Genomic DNA, 14284 nt, shown 5'->3' on the forward strand with positions numbered 1-14284 from the left:
TCAATGAAGCTGTGTTTATGTTACTAATCTAGTCCTGTTTGACAAACAATGCGGCAATATTTATTCTAATGGCGTAGAATAACACAGCCATGCGCCGTCATGGGCTGCAAATGTACTCTCAGTAAATCCTATTCTTAAAGCCCAAAACAATGTGCAGGCAAAAGCGACGCACGCACATAATGCCAAAGTGGGTCAAGTCGGGCATAGAAGTCTAGACGTGGTTGGATTAACGTAATTCCTATTTTTACGTAGATTGAGGTAAGCACGCAATGTGGCTTAGCGTGGCGTCAGGCTGGTATTTGTCATATGCGCTTACTATGTGTGTGACATAAATATATACAAAATATATTCAAAACTAGGTTCGATAGCTAAAACTTGAAATTTTTGTAATCTCGTAAATTGCTTATGTACAAATACATTTTTAAAAATAATTTCCTATTAATGTCTCGCGCCATTACGTATTGAAAAGTCTGGCAGCACAGTTACATCTAGCAGAGTTGCCCGACAGTAATAGCGCTCTCTAGCGACAACTACAGCCGATTACAAAATATATCGTATCGTTGGCAGCCCTAATTTCTTTCTTTTCGATAGATCCGCATTAAAGTGACAAGGTGAGCAATTTTTTGGGCTAAATTTTTTGATATTTCAATGGTTTTAATGACTTAAATGTGAAGAACTCTGTATATAAAGTGTACCGAACATGTTCTGCACAAAATGCAAAGCATGGCGTACGGCCAGATAGTGAAAATATCAGTGCAAATAATTACACGTGTTTTCTCACTGCTTCAGGCTTAGGTTGTGAATGTCAATTAAATGTAGTTTTATTGATTTTCAGAGCACATCAATATGCAGCTTTTCGTACGTGGCTTGGAAAACATTGAAGCTTTGGAAGTGTCCCAGGATGCTACCATTGCTGGCGTCAAGGTGAGTAATTGTTGTAGTCACAACAAAAACTTCACCCTAACCTAATTTCGTTTGTTTCTCGCAGAGCCAACTGGCCCAGCTACATGGCTTCGAAACTGAAGAGTTCAGCCTGAACTGCGAAGGTGCCACTCTAACCGATGAAACACCTGTGACAGCTCTGAGCTCCTTCGAATTGGATATTACCATTCCCATGATTGGTGGTAAAGTGCACGGTTCTTTGGCGCGTGCCGGTAAGGTCAAGGGACAAACGCCCAAGGTTGAGAAACAGGAGAAAAAGAAGAAGAAGACTGGTCGTGCCAAGCGCAGGATCCAGTACAATCGCCGCTTCGTCAACATTGTACAGGGCTTCGGCCGCCGTCGTGGCCCCAACGCCAACTCTACGTAAAGTGGATCAGTTTGCAGAAGGATTGATGAACAGAAGCTGAGCTATTTTTATTGCAAAATAATGTTCATATAAGTAATTTTCAACAATTAAACAAAACTTATTTTACGCATTTCAAGCTGTAATCCGACGCATCTTATGTGTTTCTCAATTGGAAAAGGGCACACGTTTGCGCTCCCTGCTAACCACAAAGAACCGGTGATACCAGAACTCAAAGCAGCTCACAATCGTCGCCAAAATTACGCCAAAGAGTAGTACCATAAAACAGCCCTGCATATCATCCATGTTAACTTTGTGATTGGCAATCTGACGTTGCATATTCTTTCCATTACATTTGTCCATGGAAGGCAAATTAGTTTTATGCCAGCGATCAATGAATCCCATGCGGAAGAGTCTATCTATGTGGTGGTTAATCAAATGTAAATAAGCACTGCCTGTGGGCACCATTAATCCAATCTGCTCATCGACAAAATCTTCCTTGCCTAATGCAAATCGGCACTCCTTATCCAACTCAAAGTGCTGTTGTACAATAAGCTGGAGGTTAATACGCCAATCGATATTGATCCGATCACCATGCTTCACTGCATCAATATTCTCGCTCTGTACGCTGTTGTAGATTGAAGAGCGCGCAATGAACCGCTTGAAGTCCTCCCGTGTCGTGGCCTCTACGTACTTCTCAAAAAAGGTGCCATTGCGCAGGCCGTATTGCTTGATTTCCTTATGAGCGAACAATTGATGGAGGTAATCAACGCCCGGCTGAAACTTTGGGAATGTTAGAAATGCAACGAGATTCCCGCAATAAGTGGTAACCAATACGATAACCACGAGCCACCAGAAGCCAACCACCAATCTTCCACTATCCGCACGAGGCAGATACATGCCACCTATAGGATTTTTGATTGATTTTAAAATATATATTCTATATCTATATCTATGCTGACGGTACAAACCTTGTTGCAGCAAGGCTCCATAAATATACCAGAAACAGTTTTTCACGGTGGACAGACCGTGAATTCGAAGCTCAGGTAGTGGCATTAGACGATTTACGAAGTACAGTATGGGCGCCGTAAAAAGCAAAATCCCTGCCAGGCATCCCCAGGTCTCTAGGGTGAACGGAGCCGTGAACAGATAGATGCGACTCACCTCATCCGGTTGGCGGAGAATGAACGTGTACTTTTGTATACTTATGGGTTGTGTGTAGTTGAAGTGTTTCTTGGATGGCTCATCAATAGTGGCGGCCACGGCGCCCATAAAGTACGCATTGCTTTGCATTAACTCAACCACTCGATAGGGAATGCGATAGGTCATCGAGCCCATCAATTCATCCTACAATTGGAGTCTATCGTTAAAATATATCTTTTATATTTTCAATTATATCCATACACTGTCATTCATGTTCTGTCTGATCGTGTCATCAGTATCCGATGAATGGCCCTCATGCAAATAGTAGCTGAAGTTCAAGGCGCGGCTTAGTTCCTTCAATATTTCCATGACAATGCCCGAATGCTCGACGATGACGCCGCGACTATCCTTGGTTAAGATTTGCCAGGGAGGATTCTACGAGAGATTTGAACCAATAATAAGATGAACATATATTCCTGGCTCAAAGACTCACATGCACTGTCACAATGTCCATGGTGATGTTACGAAAATGGTGATCAATATGGGGAAAGGTTAGCTCATGACACATGAAGCCCAGCAATGGAGTCCAGTAACCAATATTGATGAACTCAAAGTTCCGATTCTTAGCATCGCGAGTAGGCGCTAGAAGTAAGGAAAGCTATTTAAATTAAGTCCAGTTGGATGCATTACACCTACTTGTGCGAAATTTTCGATTTTCCTGACTCTTGCCCCAGGTGATGGCTGTTTCAATGCGCCAACGTGCGCAGCTTGCGCATTTACTGTTTGCCTTAAGGTATTCCTGGAAATTCGCAAAGTAAATTTTAAGTAGCGTAATTCCATTAGTTTTGCTTACTTTCATGTACTCAAGCATTGCGTCCTGTTTCTCTTGCTTGGTAAAACGTATCGACTCCCACTCCTCATCGGATATTTTGCCATATATGGATTGCTCTTCGAGTATCATGCGTGACAGCGAGGTGACCACAGCCATTGAAACTTCTGATATGGTACAGTTCAATGTGTCCACGCAATCAGAGACCGTTTCGTTCAGTGCAAAGGCTATATTTGCACCCTCATCTAGATTTATGGTCACAGTATTGGCATCAAAGTCACCACGCTGGTCCTCCAAAACAAAGAACATCCACTGATTGTTCACATGGAACATACTCAGCGTTTCGGCTATCTCAATAATATCCTCATGAAATTTGGATATTACCAAAAATTGTTGCCGTTTCAGCTCATGTTTGGCGGGTGCAAATTGAGACAATGCCTGACGCAGCGCCATGCGTTTCTGAGGCCCACGAAGCGTTTCGTCAATGTTGTACAGAGTTAGTGATAGTGGTGGTATGTGGTTGGTGGTGCTCTCGTGCACGACTGACTTGACCAGCATTGGATTGTTCTCAACTATCGTAGGGAATGAAAAAATGCACACTTTATGCGGACTCCATAGCTGTGAATTTATGTTTGGAATACCCACGAATATTTTGGTCTACGAGCACAATCACCGACTTCCACTTAAGTATTCTCTGAACTTTGGCATCGAGCACGATTTGGGGGAGCTCATCGCCTTTGGAAACCATAGGAATCTAGATAGAGAAAGTGAATATCATGAAATAAAAGCATTCAAATTATCTCACCATCAGCGCACGATTTACTGGCAGACGTGGGCAATCCGAGTCAGTAATCGCAATCAGCAGTATAGATGATCGTTGAGTGCTTTTATAAAAGTTCCAGGTGCCCTCGCAATCCGTCACTGTTATGGCTGCCAAAAAGTCTATCGAGAGGCTATATATTTTGGCAATGGTATTTAAAGTAAATTTTCCATATTACCTTTCTTAATTTTGACGGAGTTCCATGTAAAGTAGCGCACATTGATGCCGCCTATCTTCATATTCTCGCGTATTATATCACTGAGAATCTTTTCAAAATGCGCCATTATATTCTGCCGATGTGTGGCCATGTATTCATAGTCCACGACCACAGCTGGAAGGATCATAATGAAGAATCGACCAAATGGTTTTTTGTAGATTTCCGTGCTCACCCAGCGAGGCATTGGCGCTCAGAAACGATGCAAAGTCATTGGCCAGCACTGGAGCTGGAGAGTTGAGCAAGCCACAAAGAAAACTGAAGACTAAAGACGATAGCTTCATGATGTGCGAACTGTCGAGAAGCAACTAAAAAGTGAAAGCGAACTATACCAGCGACGTTGCCTCGGATTTCCTTTTTTTTTTTTTTTAGGATATAGCATAAAGCCAATTAAAATCATGTTTGTTGGTGAGTGTACCATAGTTTCTAAAGCACATGAAATATTCAAAGGACAGAAAGAGTCAATGGAAAAGGGGCTTTCGGCGGCAAGCGATTGATTGACAGTTTGCGGTTAGGCGTCGACATCCACATCAAATGTCAGGTACGTCAGCAAATTGTTGCAGGTGTCCGGTAAAGGATATTCGGGCAAATTATTGTGTTTGCGGTGTTAACTTCGTTTATTTAATTATATATATGAAATTGTTCATCAAAATTGCGTGTAAGTTAATTACATTTTACAATCTTACAGCTAGGGAACAAATAAAACTATCGGACCTCTAAACTATAAGTTACAATTCACTTAGGTTACATTTTTGACTAGCTTTAACTTATGGTAGGGCTTTTATTAATATCAATTTAAATGGGTTTAGAATTATTTTGACAAAGTATAGAGTATATATTATATATTTTGTTATTTTATATATATGTTTATTTCTGTGTTTGTATGTATGTATGTATAATTTAGCTACACTTATTTCACTATTGTACAATTCCAAAAATGCTGTCATATATAAATGCATACGATTTCGATTGTAATTTGTTTTTATTGTGTATCTATAATATTTGTATTACGAAAGTATTTCAATCATATTTACTATGTGCGTATATGCTTCTTACTTTTTTTTAATATTTTTCGATAGCTTTTGCTTGTATATATATGTTGGATTCTCAACTATTGCTGCCTTTGAAAATGCTCTGTGTGCAACGTCCAATTCATTGGTGGCGCCACTCTTCTGTGTTTACCCAAATAGCATTTCCTCTCCATCCTTCAGTGCACTACTTAACGAGTATGCCAGAGTATATTTATAAATAGCTATACTACGTGTTGGGATTAATGCGTTGCAGTTAGCTGTGCCTGCATTGTTTTTATTCCTGGTCCAAACTCTCGACCGACCCATTTTAAACCCATTCATCATGGGTTTACAATTTTCCTCATTCATTTAGAATTGCGCTTAGACGCTCCTCAACGGCTACTTTGCGTGACTTCCACACGAATTCACATACGGCTATGACACACGCCACGCCCATGCCGCCCATAAGTACCACAAATACGCCGCCCACATTGGCCAGACCCAGCTCATTGGCTGCCGACGATGATTTTGAGGTTTCAACACGGCATTTGCCACCTCCGCGCTTTTCCTTCCACCATTTGGTTTTCAGGATGTGCAGCTTGCCCTCCTCCTGGAGCTTGAGTATGACGCTATTGATGGCAGTGCGATAAGGCGAGTCTGTAATTGATGTAAGTTCAGCATGAATAGACTCAAAAAGACTGAACTTCAATGACACTCACTTGGCGGCGTGGCTATTCCATAGCTTTTTGTATCAAGCATGCCGCCCACTTGGGTTAGCTCACAGTTACGTTCGGTGACATACTCAATGGATGTGGACTCCATTAGAAATGCATAGGAACCTTTGCCCTTGGCCACGCGCTCTACACCTTCACCATTGCTGGCTGTAAAGACCGAGGGTCGCGCCGATTCCATAAAGGACCACATGCGCTGATATGTAGAGATCTTAGATTCCTGTAAAAAGAGAATCAATTGTGGCCAGTCTTATTGCTTATTGAGTAGATGTATTACCCTGAAAAATGCCGCTGTGCTACCGCCTTTGAGAGCGCCATACTTGATTCTCGTCTGCTTGGCCAAGTCCTCGGCGCTTTCGATGGGCGAATCCATGCGCTCAACAGTCAAAAATGCAGCCAGATTGGCAGTGTAAGAGGAGATCATGATAAGCGTGAAAAACCACCAAATACCAGCTACCATGCGAGTTGACAGAGCTCTGAAAGGGAGACAAAAGTTATGAAACATGAAATATATAGCTAATTATGAAGAGCAACCTACTTGGGTAGAAAATCGCAGCCCTGCTGCATAAGAGATCCAATGGCAAACCACATGCAATTGAGCAATGTGAACTGACTTTCAACCTTCTCGCCATGGGCATCGGTATAGGCAGGCCACTCGTAGGGCGTGAACCTATGAAATATATGGAACTTTTTTTTATAAGCTTGGTCATAATTTAAACAAGACCTCAACCCACTTGGCTAATATAAAAAGCAGTACAGAGACGCCCAGATATGCTGTGGCCATGTAGATCCAAACATCTAGAGACAAAGGCGACAAAAAGGAGAACAAATTGGGCGGTTGTTTGATTGGCTTGCGATAGAGTATAGAGACTCCAAGGTTCATAAATGGAGTGGTAAAGTCAACAGCTTGCTCGCGCTCAAAGGTGATTGTGAGATCGGCTATGGCCAGATCGGCGCGCTGCTCCAACAGCTCGCGTATCATGCCGTTCCACTCGCTGTCGGAAAGAATAATGTTTAGCAAATCTACAACGAACTGTCCTCGCTCAATAAACTTACCCAGTCATTTTATTTAAGCTGCCGTAGCTGCCATCGGGCACAAGCTGAATCTTATAGTTAAAGCCCAGCGATCTGGATATCTCGTGTATTAGATCCACTGCGTAGCCTTCAAACTGATCGTTACCCGTTAAAGGCACGGCTGATTCCTTGCGCATGCAGTAAGGATTGCTCTGTCAAAGAGAACGAGCAATGCTCAAACTAATCCACAGTTGCTTTCAGAATACTCACCAATATGGTTGTGACCACCAATGTCTTGTTCTTCAGATTTGCCTCGATCTCTTGCTGTTTCTGGCTGAAGGTGCGCGTAAAGTTGATGCCTTCGGGCAACGTTGAGTTCCAGGTGCCTATTTTTCGTATACCGGCCGGTGTGAGCTCAACGATGTCCAGCATAAAATCTGTACGAAATCCCTGATGATCAAACTTAATCACATTAGTCAGGCCCTTCATCTCTACAATTTTCATGTAGTTAATTAAGCTGAAGCCATGCTGCCAGGTGCTTTGGCCATCACAGCTGATCGGATGTATATCAATCTGCTGCGAGGTGTCCAGGTCATGCAGCGCCTTGGCAAACAGATGCACTGCATCGTACATGAGCGCCGTCTCGGAGCGGACGGTTGTTAGATTAGCCGAACGCAGCATGCCCTTATCATCGATGCTCCACTGACGCACCACATCCGAGACGACTTTCTCATTGATGAGGCGGAAGCCAGTGATGTTTGTGCCGCCATAACGAAACTCATCCAGGTTCACAGTATGCAGATCTAGAGACGTGACTAAATAGCTATGATAGTCGCTCATCATGCCGATCTGTTGTGCCTGCTTGAGAACTTCATGAACCCGTTCCGTAGAGCAATCCAGCACAATATGCGCCTCCGCCGAGTTCTTAATCTGTTTCAGCAGAGGACTATAATTGCGTTGATTTAATAGGTCATTAAACAAATTCATTTGCTTATAGGTGAGCCTACCGATAGTCTCCGCTGTCGCTGAGCTGTCGTACAGTAATTGGAAACGGTGTCATTCCATGAGCCTTCAGCAGCTCCTGCAGTCGCACAATGCCATCGTTATTCTCATAGATAATGGTAAAAGTCTTCCAGCCCCAGTGGCGCACAATATCCACATAAGCCTGAGTTAAAGCACAAATATCAAGAGCTGAAGCACAGTTTGCACCGCCACACAATAAGGAAACGTTACCTTGGAGAGCGTGTTTGGATGAGGATAAAGATTCACCAGGCAACTTTCACGTCTCAGTCGGTAATCCCAGCGATTCTCCAAATGTGGTATCTAAATAATTGTGTGCAACAGTCATCATACATTAAGGCGATTTCATACCCCTACCCCCATCTACAGTTAAACTATGATGCCACTCACCTCCATGTTGTCGCAAATGCTTTGCACATGGCTGGCAGTGTGCGAGGATTGCGGACCGAAAATTGCAGCAACGCCAATGTTCAACAAGCCGCAAACTGAAAAAGGATATGAGGAGGTTTAATGTATAAAGCGGATTCCCAGTTATTGGCCAACTTTTACTCTGACTGGCGAAAAGTCTTAAGAAAGATGTAGCAGAATGTAGTGAGAATAATATAAGTCCCATAAGAGAGCCACCGAGTCGCAAATTGATTTTCACGTAATACGCTTTCTGCTGCTCCCAATCCAAATCCCAATGCACCTTCTGTATGAGATTATCTCGACTGAATCTCCCGATTTGTGGCAGCCAACATAAAATGGGTCCAAGTAGCACGTATACTACTTGGCCGCATATACAGTAACGAACATTCGTTTTGCCTAGTTCGCATATTTAAAATGCACTTCAAACAGACATAATTCCATTTTGCCTTTCGGCTTTGGCTTTGGCTTTGGCTTTACCTTCTACCTCAGCATCCGTTAGCTCATCAAATTACTGAGCACATGCAAGTGCATCTGTGCATGTGTAGTTAAGTCCACACATATATGCATATGTATATGTTTGTGGGTGGATATGGGTGGATGATTGCACAGCTTGACTGTGGTAAATAATGCACTTAGGTCCCTTGCAGCCATTTACTATCCTGCTAAATCGTGTTTAATTTTGGCTTTCAGTACTGTGCCGTCAGGTAGCTTTGGCCATGTACATAAATGCTTAATGAGTGCCTTTACATGTCCCTCGTATATCAGAGTGTCACTATATTCTCTGTATTTAATTTTTTTTAATAAATTTCAAGGTTCTTCTAAACTACAAATTTAAGCCCGGTCGATAAAATGCTTATTTATATATATGTAAATATGGTTAGTTGAAATAATTTGTAAAATTGGTTATGTTTTATGTACTTAACTATATCAAATTTATTTAATTCGATTTATATATTTTCTGCCAATCAATGCCAATAACAATAACTAAACTGACTTAAAGTATTGTTTAACTTTAAGTCAGTTTAGTTATTTTATCAATGAATTGAAAGAGATGTCTAAACACAATAAAATGAACCTGCGATATGTCTGAAATTGTGCGATTGTCTCAAATTTCATTATTATTCGTCGATGATAATTGAATCTAATGAAGCATACATAAGTCTAAATTGCATTATTTTGAAATGGCAGGAAATGCAGCGCTACGGGGGAATGAGAACAATAACAGATATACATATATGTGGGGTCATCAGGTGTAGCGCATGCCGTGCCACCTACTGCTTACCTCGTTTGCCGGCATGGAAGCTGTCGAATGGCGAAATGCGCTCAATTTGGGCGACAAGTTTAGACCGGGGTAAAATCGAGCGGTCGGCATTTATGCGCTCGACTGCTTGGCGAAAGGCGAGCTCCTGATGGTCGTCAGAGGGATGAAATAGTCCACCTGCGGCGATAAACGGGTAAAAACAATGTTATTAATAAGTAAGTACAAACGTTTTTGATGATAAAAAAAAAGGAAAGCGATGGAAAGGAGGAGCAAACAAAACACAAACGCGACACACATCAGCAAGGACATTTCCGAGTATATACACACACGCGCGCTTTTGATGTGATAAAAAAATCGATACATGCCAAAGATGCTTTTGAAATCAGGCAATGAATGATGACGAAGTTGACAGCTTCAATAAATTAATATTGGGTTGAATGCCACAACAATAAATCAAAAGCAACTAACCGATTTTTATAACGTCGGGCAGTGCCAGAGCCTTTCGCCAGTTGAATGCATTTTGCAGCATCAGCAGCAATACCAATAAAAGCAGCCCATTATTATTGCCGACACTTGGCTGCATTTTGGCTACGTTTAATTGTGGAACACCGTTTGTCGACTAGTTTAGATTTTATACTTTCAGAATCTATCACTAGTTTAAAGTCTGTTTTCTAAACTCGCGTTGACATTTTACAGGCAGAGTATTTCCCCTTTAACTGGTGTTGTGTTCCGTTCACGTTTGAGATGAAACATCTACTGAGCACGACTGACTGATTTTTGGTCTTTTAAATATGTCCTGTTGCAGGTTGGCAGCGGTCTTAGGGTGGGTGGTATCCAAAAGCCGGGTGACAGATCATACATCTGCGCAGTGAATGCGGATGCTGAGCCAGTGATGGGTTTCGTGTGCGGTCTCTTCCAATCAAATTGGAGCCGTTTATAAATTTTGTGTGTAATGTATCAGTGTAGTTAGTCAATAATATTCGAAAATCGATTGGCTTTTGTTTACAATTATAGTTTTCAATTTTTAAATGATATATTTCAAATTATATTGCCGCGTTCTGTTAATTTACATAGTTCTGTTAACACACTCTCACGAGACCTGCCAACTTGTTTACAATGAATGACGCGAAGCAGAATTGTATGTAATGGCGCGTAGTTGACGCGAATGCTTTCTGGCGACATTTGACAATTGAAGTTGTGCTGAAATTAACTAAAACTATAATCTGTGCCTTCTTAGACCTGAAAATGCCTCGTGTCGCTAAGCCAAAACCAGCGGCGGCTAAAAAGGCCAAAGGCAAGTTGTATGCCATGCCGGAGAAGCTAAAGGAGGGAACCATACTCAGTGACTTGTCGAAGACACAGTGGCGCATCGGGCCTTCGATTGGAGTTGGCGGCTTTGGAGAAATCTATGCAGCAACTCGCAATGGCGAAAATAACTACGATGCTGTGGTGAAATGCGTCAGTATTTAATGTTATCTGTACAAGAAATTCGATAGCTTAAACAGCGACTTTTCATTAATTCCAGGAACCACATGCAAATGGGCCGCTTTTTGTCGAAATGCACTTCTATTTGCGAAATGCAAAACTAGAAGACATTAAAAAATTTAAGGAGAAGCGTGGCCTTAAATCTCTAGGCATGCCCTATATAATAGCCAACGGCTCTGTGGATATAAATGGCCAGAAGCATCGATTTATAGTTATGCCTCGTTACGGCAGTGATATATCCAAGTTTTATATCCAGAACGGCAAACGCTTGCCTGAGGTAACCGTCTACCGATTGGCCATTCAAATGTTGGATGTGTATGAGTTTATGCACAGCACCGGCTATGTCCACGCTGATCTTAAAGCGGCTAACATTCTACTTGGCATGGGAAAAGGAGGTGGTAGCCAGGCCTATTTGGTGGATTTTGGCTTAGCCTCGCACTATACAACGGGCGATTACAAACCGGATCCAAAGAAAATGCATAATGGCACTATTGAGTACACATCGCGGGACGCCCATTTGGGTGTAGCCACTCGACGCGCTGATCTTGAAATACTCGGGTATAATATTATTGAATGGTTAGGTGTGGAGCTACCATGGATTAAGGAGAAGCTGCTGACTGCGCCGGCTAAAGTTCAAAAAGCCAAGGAGATATTTATGACGAATCTGAGCTCTTCTCTGAAGTCCGTTTTTCCCAAAGGTGTGCCTGCACCAGTCGCTGATTACATGAAGTACGTAGCTCAGCTGAATCACAACGAAGCCCCGGACTATGAGAAATGCCGTAAAATGTTTCTAAATGCTCTAAAGCAAATGAAAGCGGATAACACTGGAGACTTGGATTTTAATCTTAAGGCACACAAAAGTAGCAACAACAATAACAGTCCACCAGTTAAAAAGACAGCTGGAGCAGCTGCAACTGCGGCGAATATTCGGAATAAGGTTAAAAAAGAAAAACCCATATTAAATGACTCTTCGGATTCGGAGGATGTAATCAATGATAGCGAGGAAGAAGCGGATACAAAATATACTCCTCGCAGAAAGCTGCCAGCAGTGAAACAATCTTCAAGTCCGAGGTCTAAAGATACCAAGGCAAAGCTTGCACGCAAAGCAGTGCCCAAACCAGCATCAGCTTCGCCCAAAAAACGGGAAGCTCAGGAAAGCAAATCACCACTGCGCACAAGTCCGCTCAAGCGACAAAAAATAGACAGCAATGTCACGCCTAAGGCACAGGCCGCCAGTGCCAAGATTAACTTTAGTCCAGCAATTTCGCTGCGTGGCGGCCGATCTGGTAAGACTGTAATCAATGATGACTTGACTCCGCAGCCGCGCTCTAACAAGACATATGAGTTTAACTTTGAACTGGATGTCAGCATGGATGCTAATGTCATTGTGAATGTGAAGCGAAAAAAGAAGGAGCAAGGTAGCACACCTGCGGGCAGCAGCAAGACCTCCTCCTCGATCAGTAATCTCACTCCCAAGAGCGGCTCTCCAGCGACACGCATTAACTTGCGAAAAGTTAATGGGGACGGTAGCTCTAGCTCGCCAACGCCGAACCCCACCCGTAGTCCTCGCACTCCGGCAGTTACCGTACGCAAGTATAGGCGCTAATCCAACTTATATTTTTATATATAGATTTAATTTTGTCATTATACCCGTTTTTGATACTTAGATAGGCATATTTTATCGATAATGAATTATATGTTGTATGAATTTGATTTTCACATTAAAAATTATATTAAAAGTTAAGTAACCACTATTTCGATCTTCGTTTGCTGCTGCTCTCGTGATGCTTGCTCTTGCCGGATTTGGTCGTCGAACTGCCGCGGCGTGAGGATGATGTGCTACTGCTGCTGCTGGTGTGCTTCTCTACTGTAGCGATGTTAGTTAACGCGGGTGCCATAGCTCGACTGGAGCGGTCTTCCTTGTGCGACTTTGAAGACGATGAGGAGGAAGATTTGTGTCCATGTTTGCTGCTGCTGCTGCTGCTCACGTTTGTAGAGCTGCTCATCTCGGGCTTGTAGAACGGCGATGACGAATTCGAGGATGTAGATGAGCGCGACGACGGCACGGATGATTTGCTCTTAGTTGCCAGTGGTATGGGTTCATCGGGTATGACCACAGTAGGGGTGGCCGCTGGAATGGCTATAGTAGCAGCTGCGCGGCTAGTTGAGGGCTTATTGCAACAGGTGTCACATTGCCAGATATGCACTTGATCGTCTGCAGCCTCCTCATTGGTAATAGGTGGCTTATGGCACTCTTGGTGATAAAGTGCACCGCACTCAGAACACTCAATTAGTCGATTGGTGGCCTTATACACCATTTCACCACATACACAACAATTCAAGTCACCAAAGTCGCCAGTGTCACCTGTATTGACAACACCGCTCATGGCTATTCCAACGGCGCTGCCATCATCTGAATCTGCAATGGTGTCCGGCGAATCTGCGGGTACCTTGTCTGGGGAGTTGGTCAGATTGATAATCTCATCGGTGGCCATAGGCTGTATTGGAGGCTGTGGAGTTGCACGGCCTGGAAAATTAGCTTCGTCGTCCACCATGCGTTGGGTCATGTTTTTTGATATCATCTTGTCCGGTCCAAACCGCAATTTAATCGCTTCATCCAACAGCATCCGAAGCTCCGCTGCAGACGTAGGATTCGTTGAATGCAACAGTTTGATTGCCTTTTTGAGCACAGGATCTACTTCCTGTGAAGCAGCAGCTGCTGCAGCAATATTGGCAGCCATTTTAATTGACACTATTTGTTAAGAAAAGAAATGCAACCTTTTTAGTAATAAACTAAATGCATCCAATATATATAGAGTCGATTTAGCGCAAGCAGCTGATTACGATTGTTATTCAACACTGCTTTTATGCGTCCCTCGTTCTTCGTCTAAACTGTTGCTTTATTGCAATTTAAAAATACGTTATATAAAATCGTTTGAATCCAGGGCGGTTCGTTAAATTTAAGTCGTCTGTTAAGGTTAAACCTAAATATAAGCTCCTCGAGCATTTTTTGTTTCTGCCGCATAATTTATATATATTGAGCAAATACTCAACTTTTTGAAAT

General features: G+C 42.7%; 5 protein-coding genes across 5 annotated transcripts; 2 read left to right on the plus strand and 3 right to left on the minus strand.

Annotated features, from left to right (window-relative positions):
- The first annotated feature begins 503 nt into the window (after positions 1–503).
- On the plus strand, positions 504–1436 carry LOC6575092. The gene is made up of 3 exons (XM_002001074.4): positions 504–611; positions 836–924; positions 989–1436. Exons 2-3 carry the CDS (start codon positions 847–849, stop codon positions 1307–1309), a joined length of 399 nt encoding a protein of 132 aa, XP_002001110.1. The 5' UTR covers positions 504–611; positions 836–846; the 3' UTR covers positions 1310–1436.
- On the minus strand, positions 1305–4575 carry LOC6575093 (ionotropic receptor 93a). Its single transcript, XM_032731218.2, has 10 exons — positions 4467–4575; positions 4256–4408; positions 4063–4199; positions 3903–4011; positions 3282–3829; positions 3125–3227; positions 2922–3070; positions 2690–2863; positions 2257–2632; positions 1305–2190 (listed from the first exon to the last, which is right to left on the minus strand). Exons 1-10 carry the CDS (start codon positions 4573–4575, stop codon positions 1454–1456), a joined length of 2595 nt encoding a protein of 864 aa, XP_032587109.2. The 3' UTR covers positions 1305–1453.
- Positions 4576–5357: 782 nt separating this feature from the next.
- LOC6575095 (glutamate receptor ionotropic, kainate 2) lies at positions 5358–10650 on the minus strand. Its single transcript, XM_002001077.4, has 12 exons — positions 10204–10650; positions 9757–9912; positions 8457–8551; positions 8280–8369; positions 8054–8211; positions 7317–7992; positions 7089–7258; positions 6767–7027; positions 6571–6702; positions 6310–6508; positions 6021–6252; positions 5358–5958 (listed from the first exon to the last, which is right to left on the minus strand). Exons 1-12 carry the CDS (start codon positions 10316–10318, stop codon positions 5663–5665), a joined length of 2580 nt encoding a protein of 859 aa, XP_002001113.1. The 5' UTR covers positions 10319–10650; the 3' UTR covers positions 5358–5662.
- Positions 10651–10860: 210 nt separating this feature from the next.
- Positions 10861–12964, plus strand: LOC6575096 (nucleosomal histone kinase 1). The gene is made up of 2 exons (XM_032731221.2): positions 10861–11193; positions 11261–12964. The coding sequence occupies exons 1-2, from the start codon at positions 10981–10983 to the stop codon at positions 12824–12826; spliced, it is 1779 nt and encodes a 592-aa protein (XP_032587112.1). The 5' UTR covers positions 10861–10980; the 3' UTR covers positions 12827–12964.
- On the minus strand, positions 12833–14073 carry LOC6575097 (integrator complex subunit 12). The gene has a single exon (XM_002001079.4). The coding sequence runs from the start codon at positions 13959–13961 to the stop codon at positions 12972–12974; it is 990 nt and encodes a 329-aa protein (XP_002001115.1). The 5' UTR covers positions 13962–14073; the 3' UTR covers positions 12833–12971.
- Positions 14074–14284: the final 211 nt, after the last annotated feature.

The sequence above is a fragment of the Drosophila mojavensis genome, unplaced genomic scaffold (assembly GCF_018153725.1).
Source record: "Drosophila mojavensis isolate 15081-1352.22 unplaced genomic scaffold, ASM1815372v1 contig_231, whole genome shotgun sequence".
In the NCBI taxonomy this organism is placed as follows: Eukaryota; Metazoa; Arthropoda; class Insecta; order Diptera; family Drosophilidae; genus Drosophila; species Drosophila mojavensis.

What these genes read in the sequence shown, in the direction of transcription:
- LOC6575093 (XM_032731218.2), bottom strand. Translation starts at nt 4,575, where the DNA reads ATGAAGCTATCGTCTTTAGTCTTCAGTTTTCTTTGTGGCTTGCTCAAC. An exon ending in GAGCGCCAATGCCTCGCTGG is followed by an intron (nt 4,409 to 4,466) that starts GTGAGCACGGAA and finishes TGATCCTTCCAG; the next exon opens with CTGTGGTCGTGGACTATGAA. An exon ending in GCTCGTAGACCAAAATATTC is followed by an intron (nt 3,830 to 3,902) that starts GTGGGTATTCCA and finishes TCCCTACGATAG; the next exon opens with TTGAGAACAATCCAATGCTG.
- LOC6575096 (XM_032731221.2), top strand. Translation starts at nt 10,981, where the DNA reads ATGCCTCGTGTCGCTAAGCCAAAACCAGCGGCGGCTAAAAAGGCCAAA. An exon ending in ACGATGCTGTGGTGAAATGC is followed by an intron (nt 11,194 to 11,260) that starts GTCAGTATTTAA and finishes CATTAATTCCAG; the next exon opens with GAACCACATGCAAATGGGCC.
- LOC6575097 (XM_002001079.4), bottom strand. Translation starts at nt 13,961, where the DNA reads ATGGCTGCCAATATTGCTGCAGCAGCTGCTGCTTCACAGGAAGTAGAT.
- LOC6575092 (XM_002001074.4), top strand. Translation starts at nt 847, where the DNA reads ATGCAGCTTTTCGTACGTGGCTTGGAAAACATTGAAGCTTTGGAAGTG. An exon ending in CTACCATTGCTGGCGTCAAG is followed by an intron (nt 925 to 988) that starts GTGAGTAATTGT and finishes TGTTTCTCGCAG; the next exon opens with AGCCAACTGGCCCAGCTACA.
- LOC6575095 (XM_002001077.4), bottom strand. Translation starts at nt 10,318, where the DNA reads ATGCAGCCAAGTGTCGGCAATAATAATGGGCTGCTTTTATTGGTATTG. An exon ending in AGCGACAGCGGAGACTATCG is followed by an intron (nt 7,993 to 8,053) that starts GTAGGCTCACCT and finishes ACGCAATTATAG; the next exon opens with TCCTCTGCTGAAACAGATTA. An exon ending in TGGTGGTCACAACCATATTG is followed by an intron (nt 7,259 to 7,316) that starts GTGAGTATTCTG and finishes TCTCTTTGACAG; the next exon opens with AGCAATCCTTACTGCATGCG.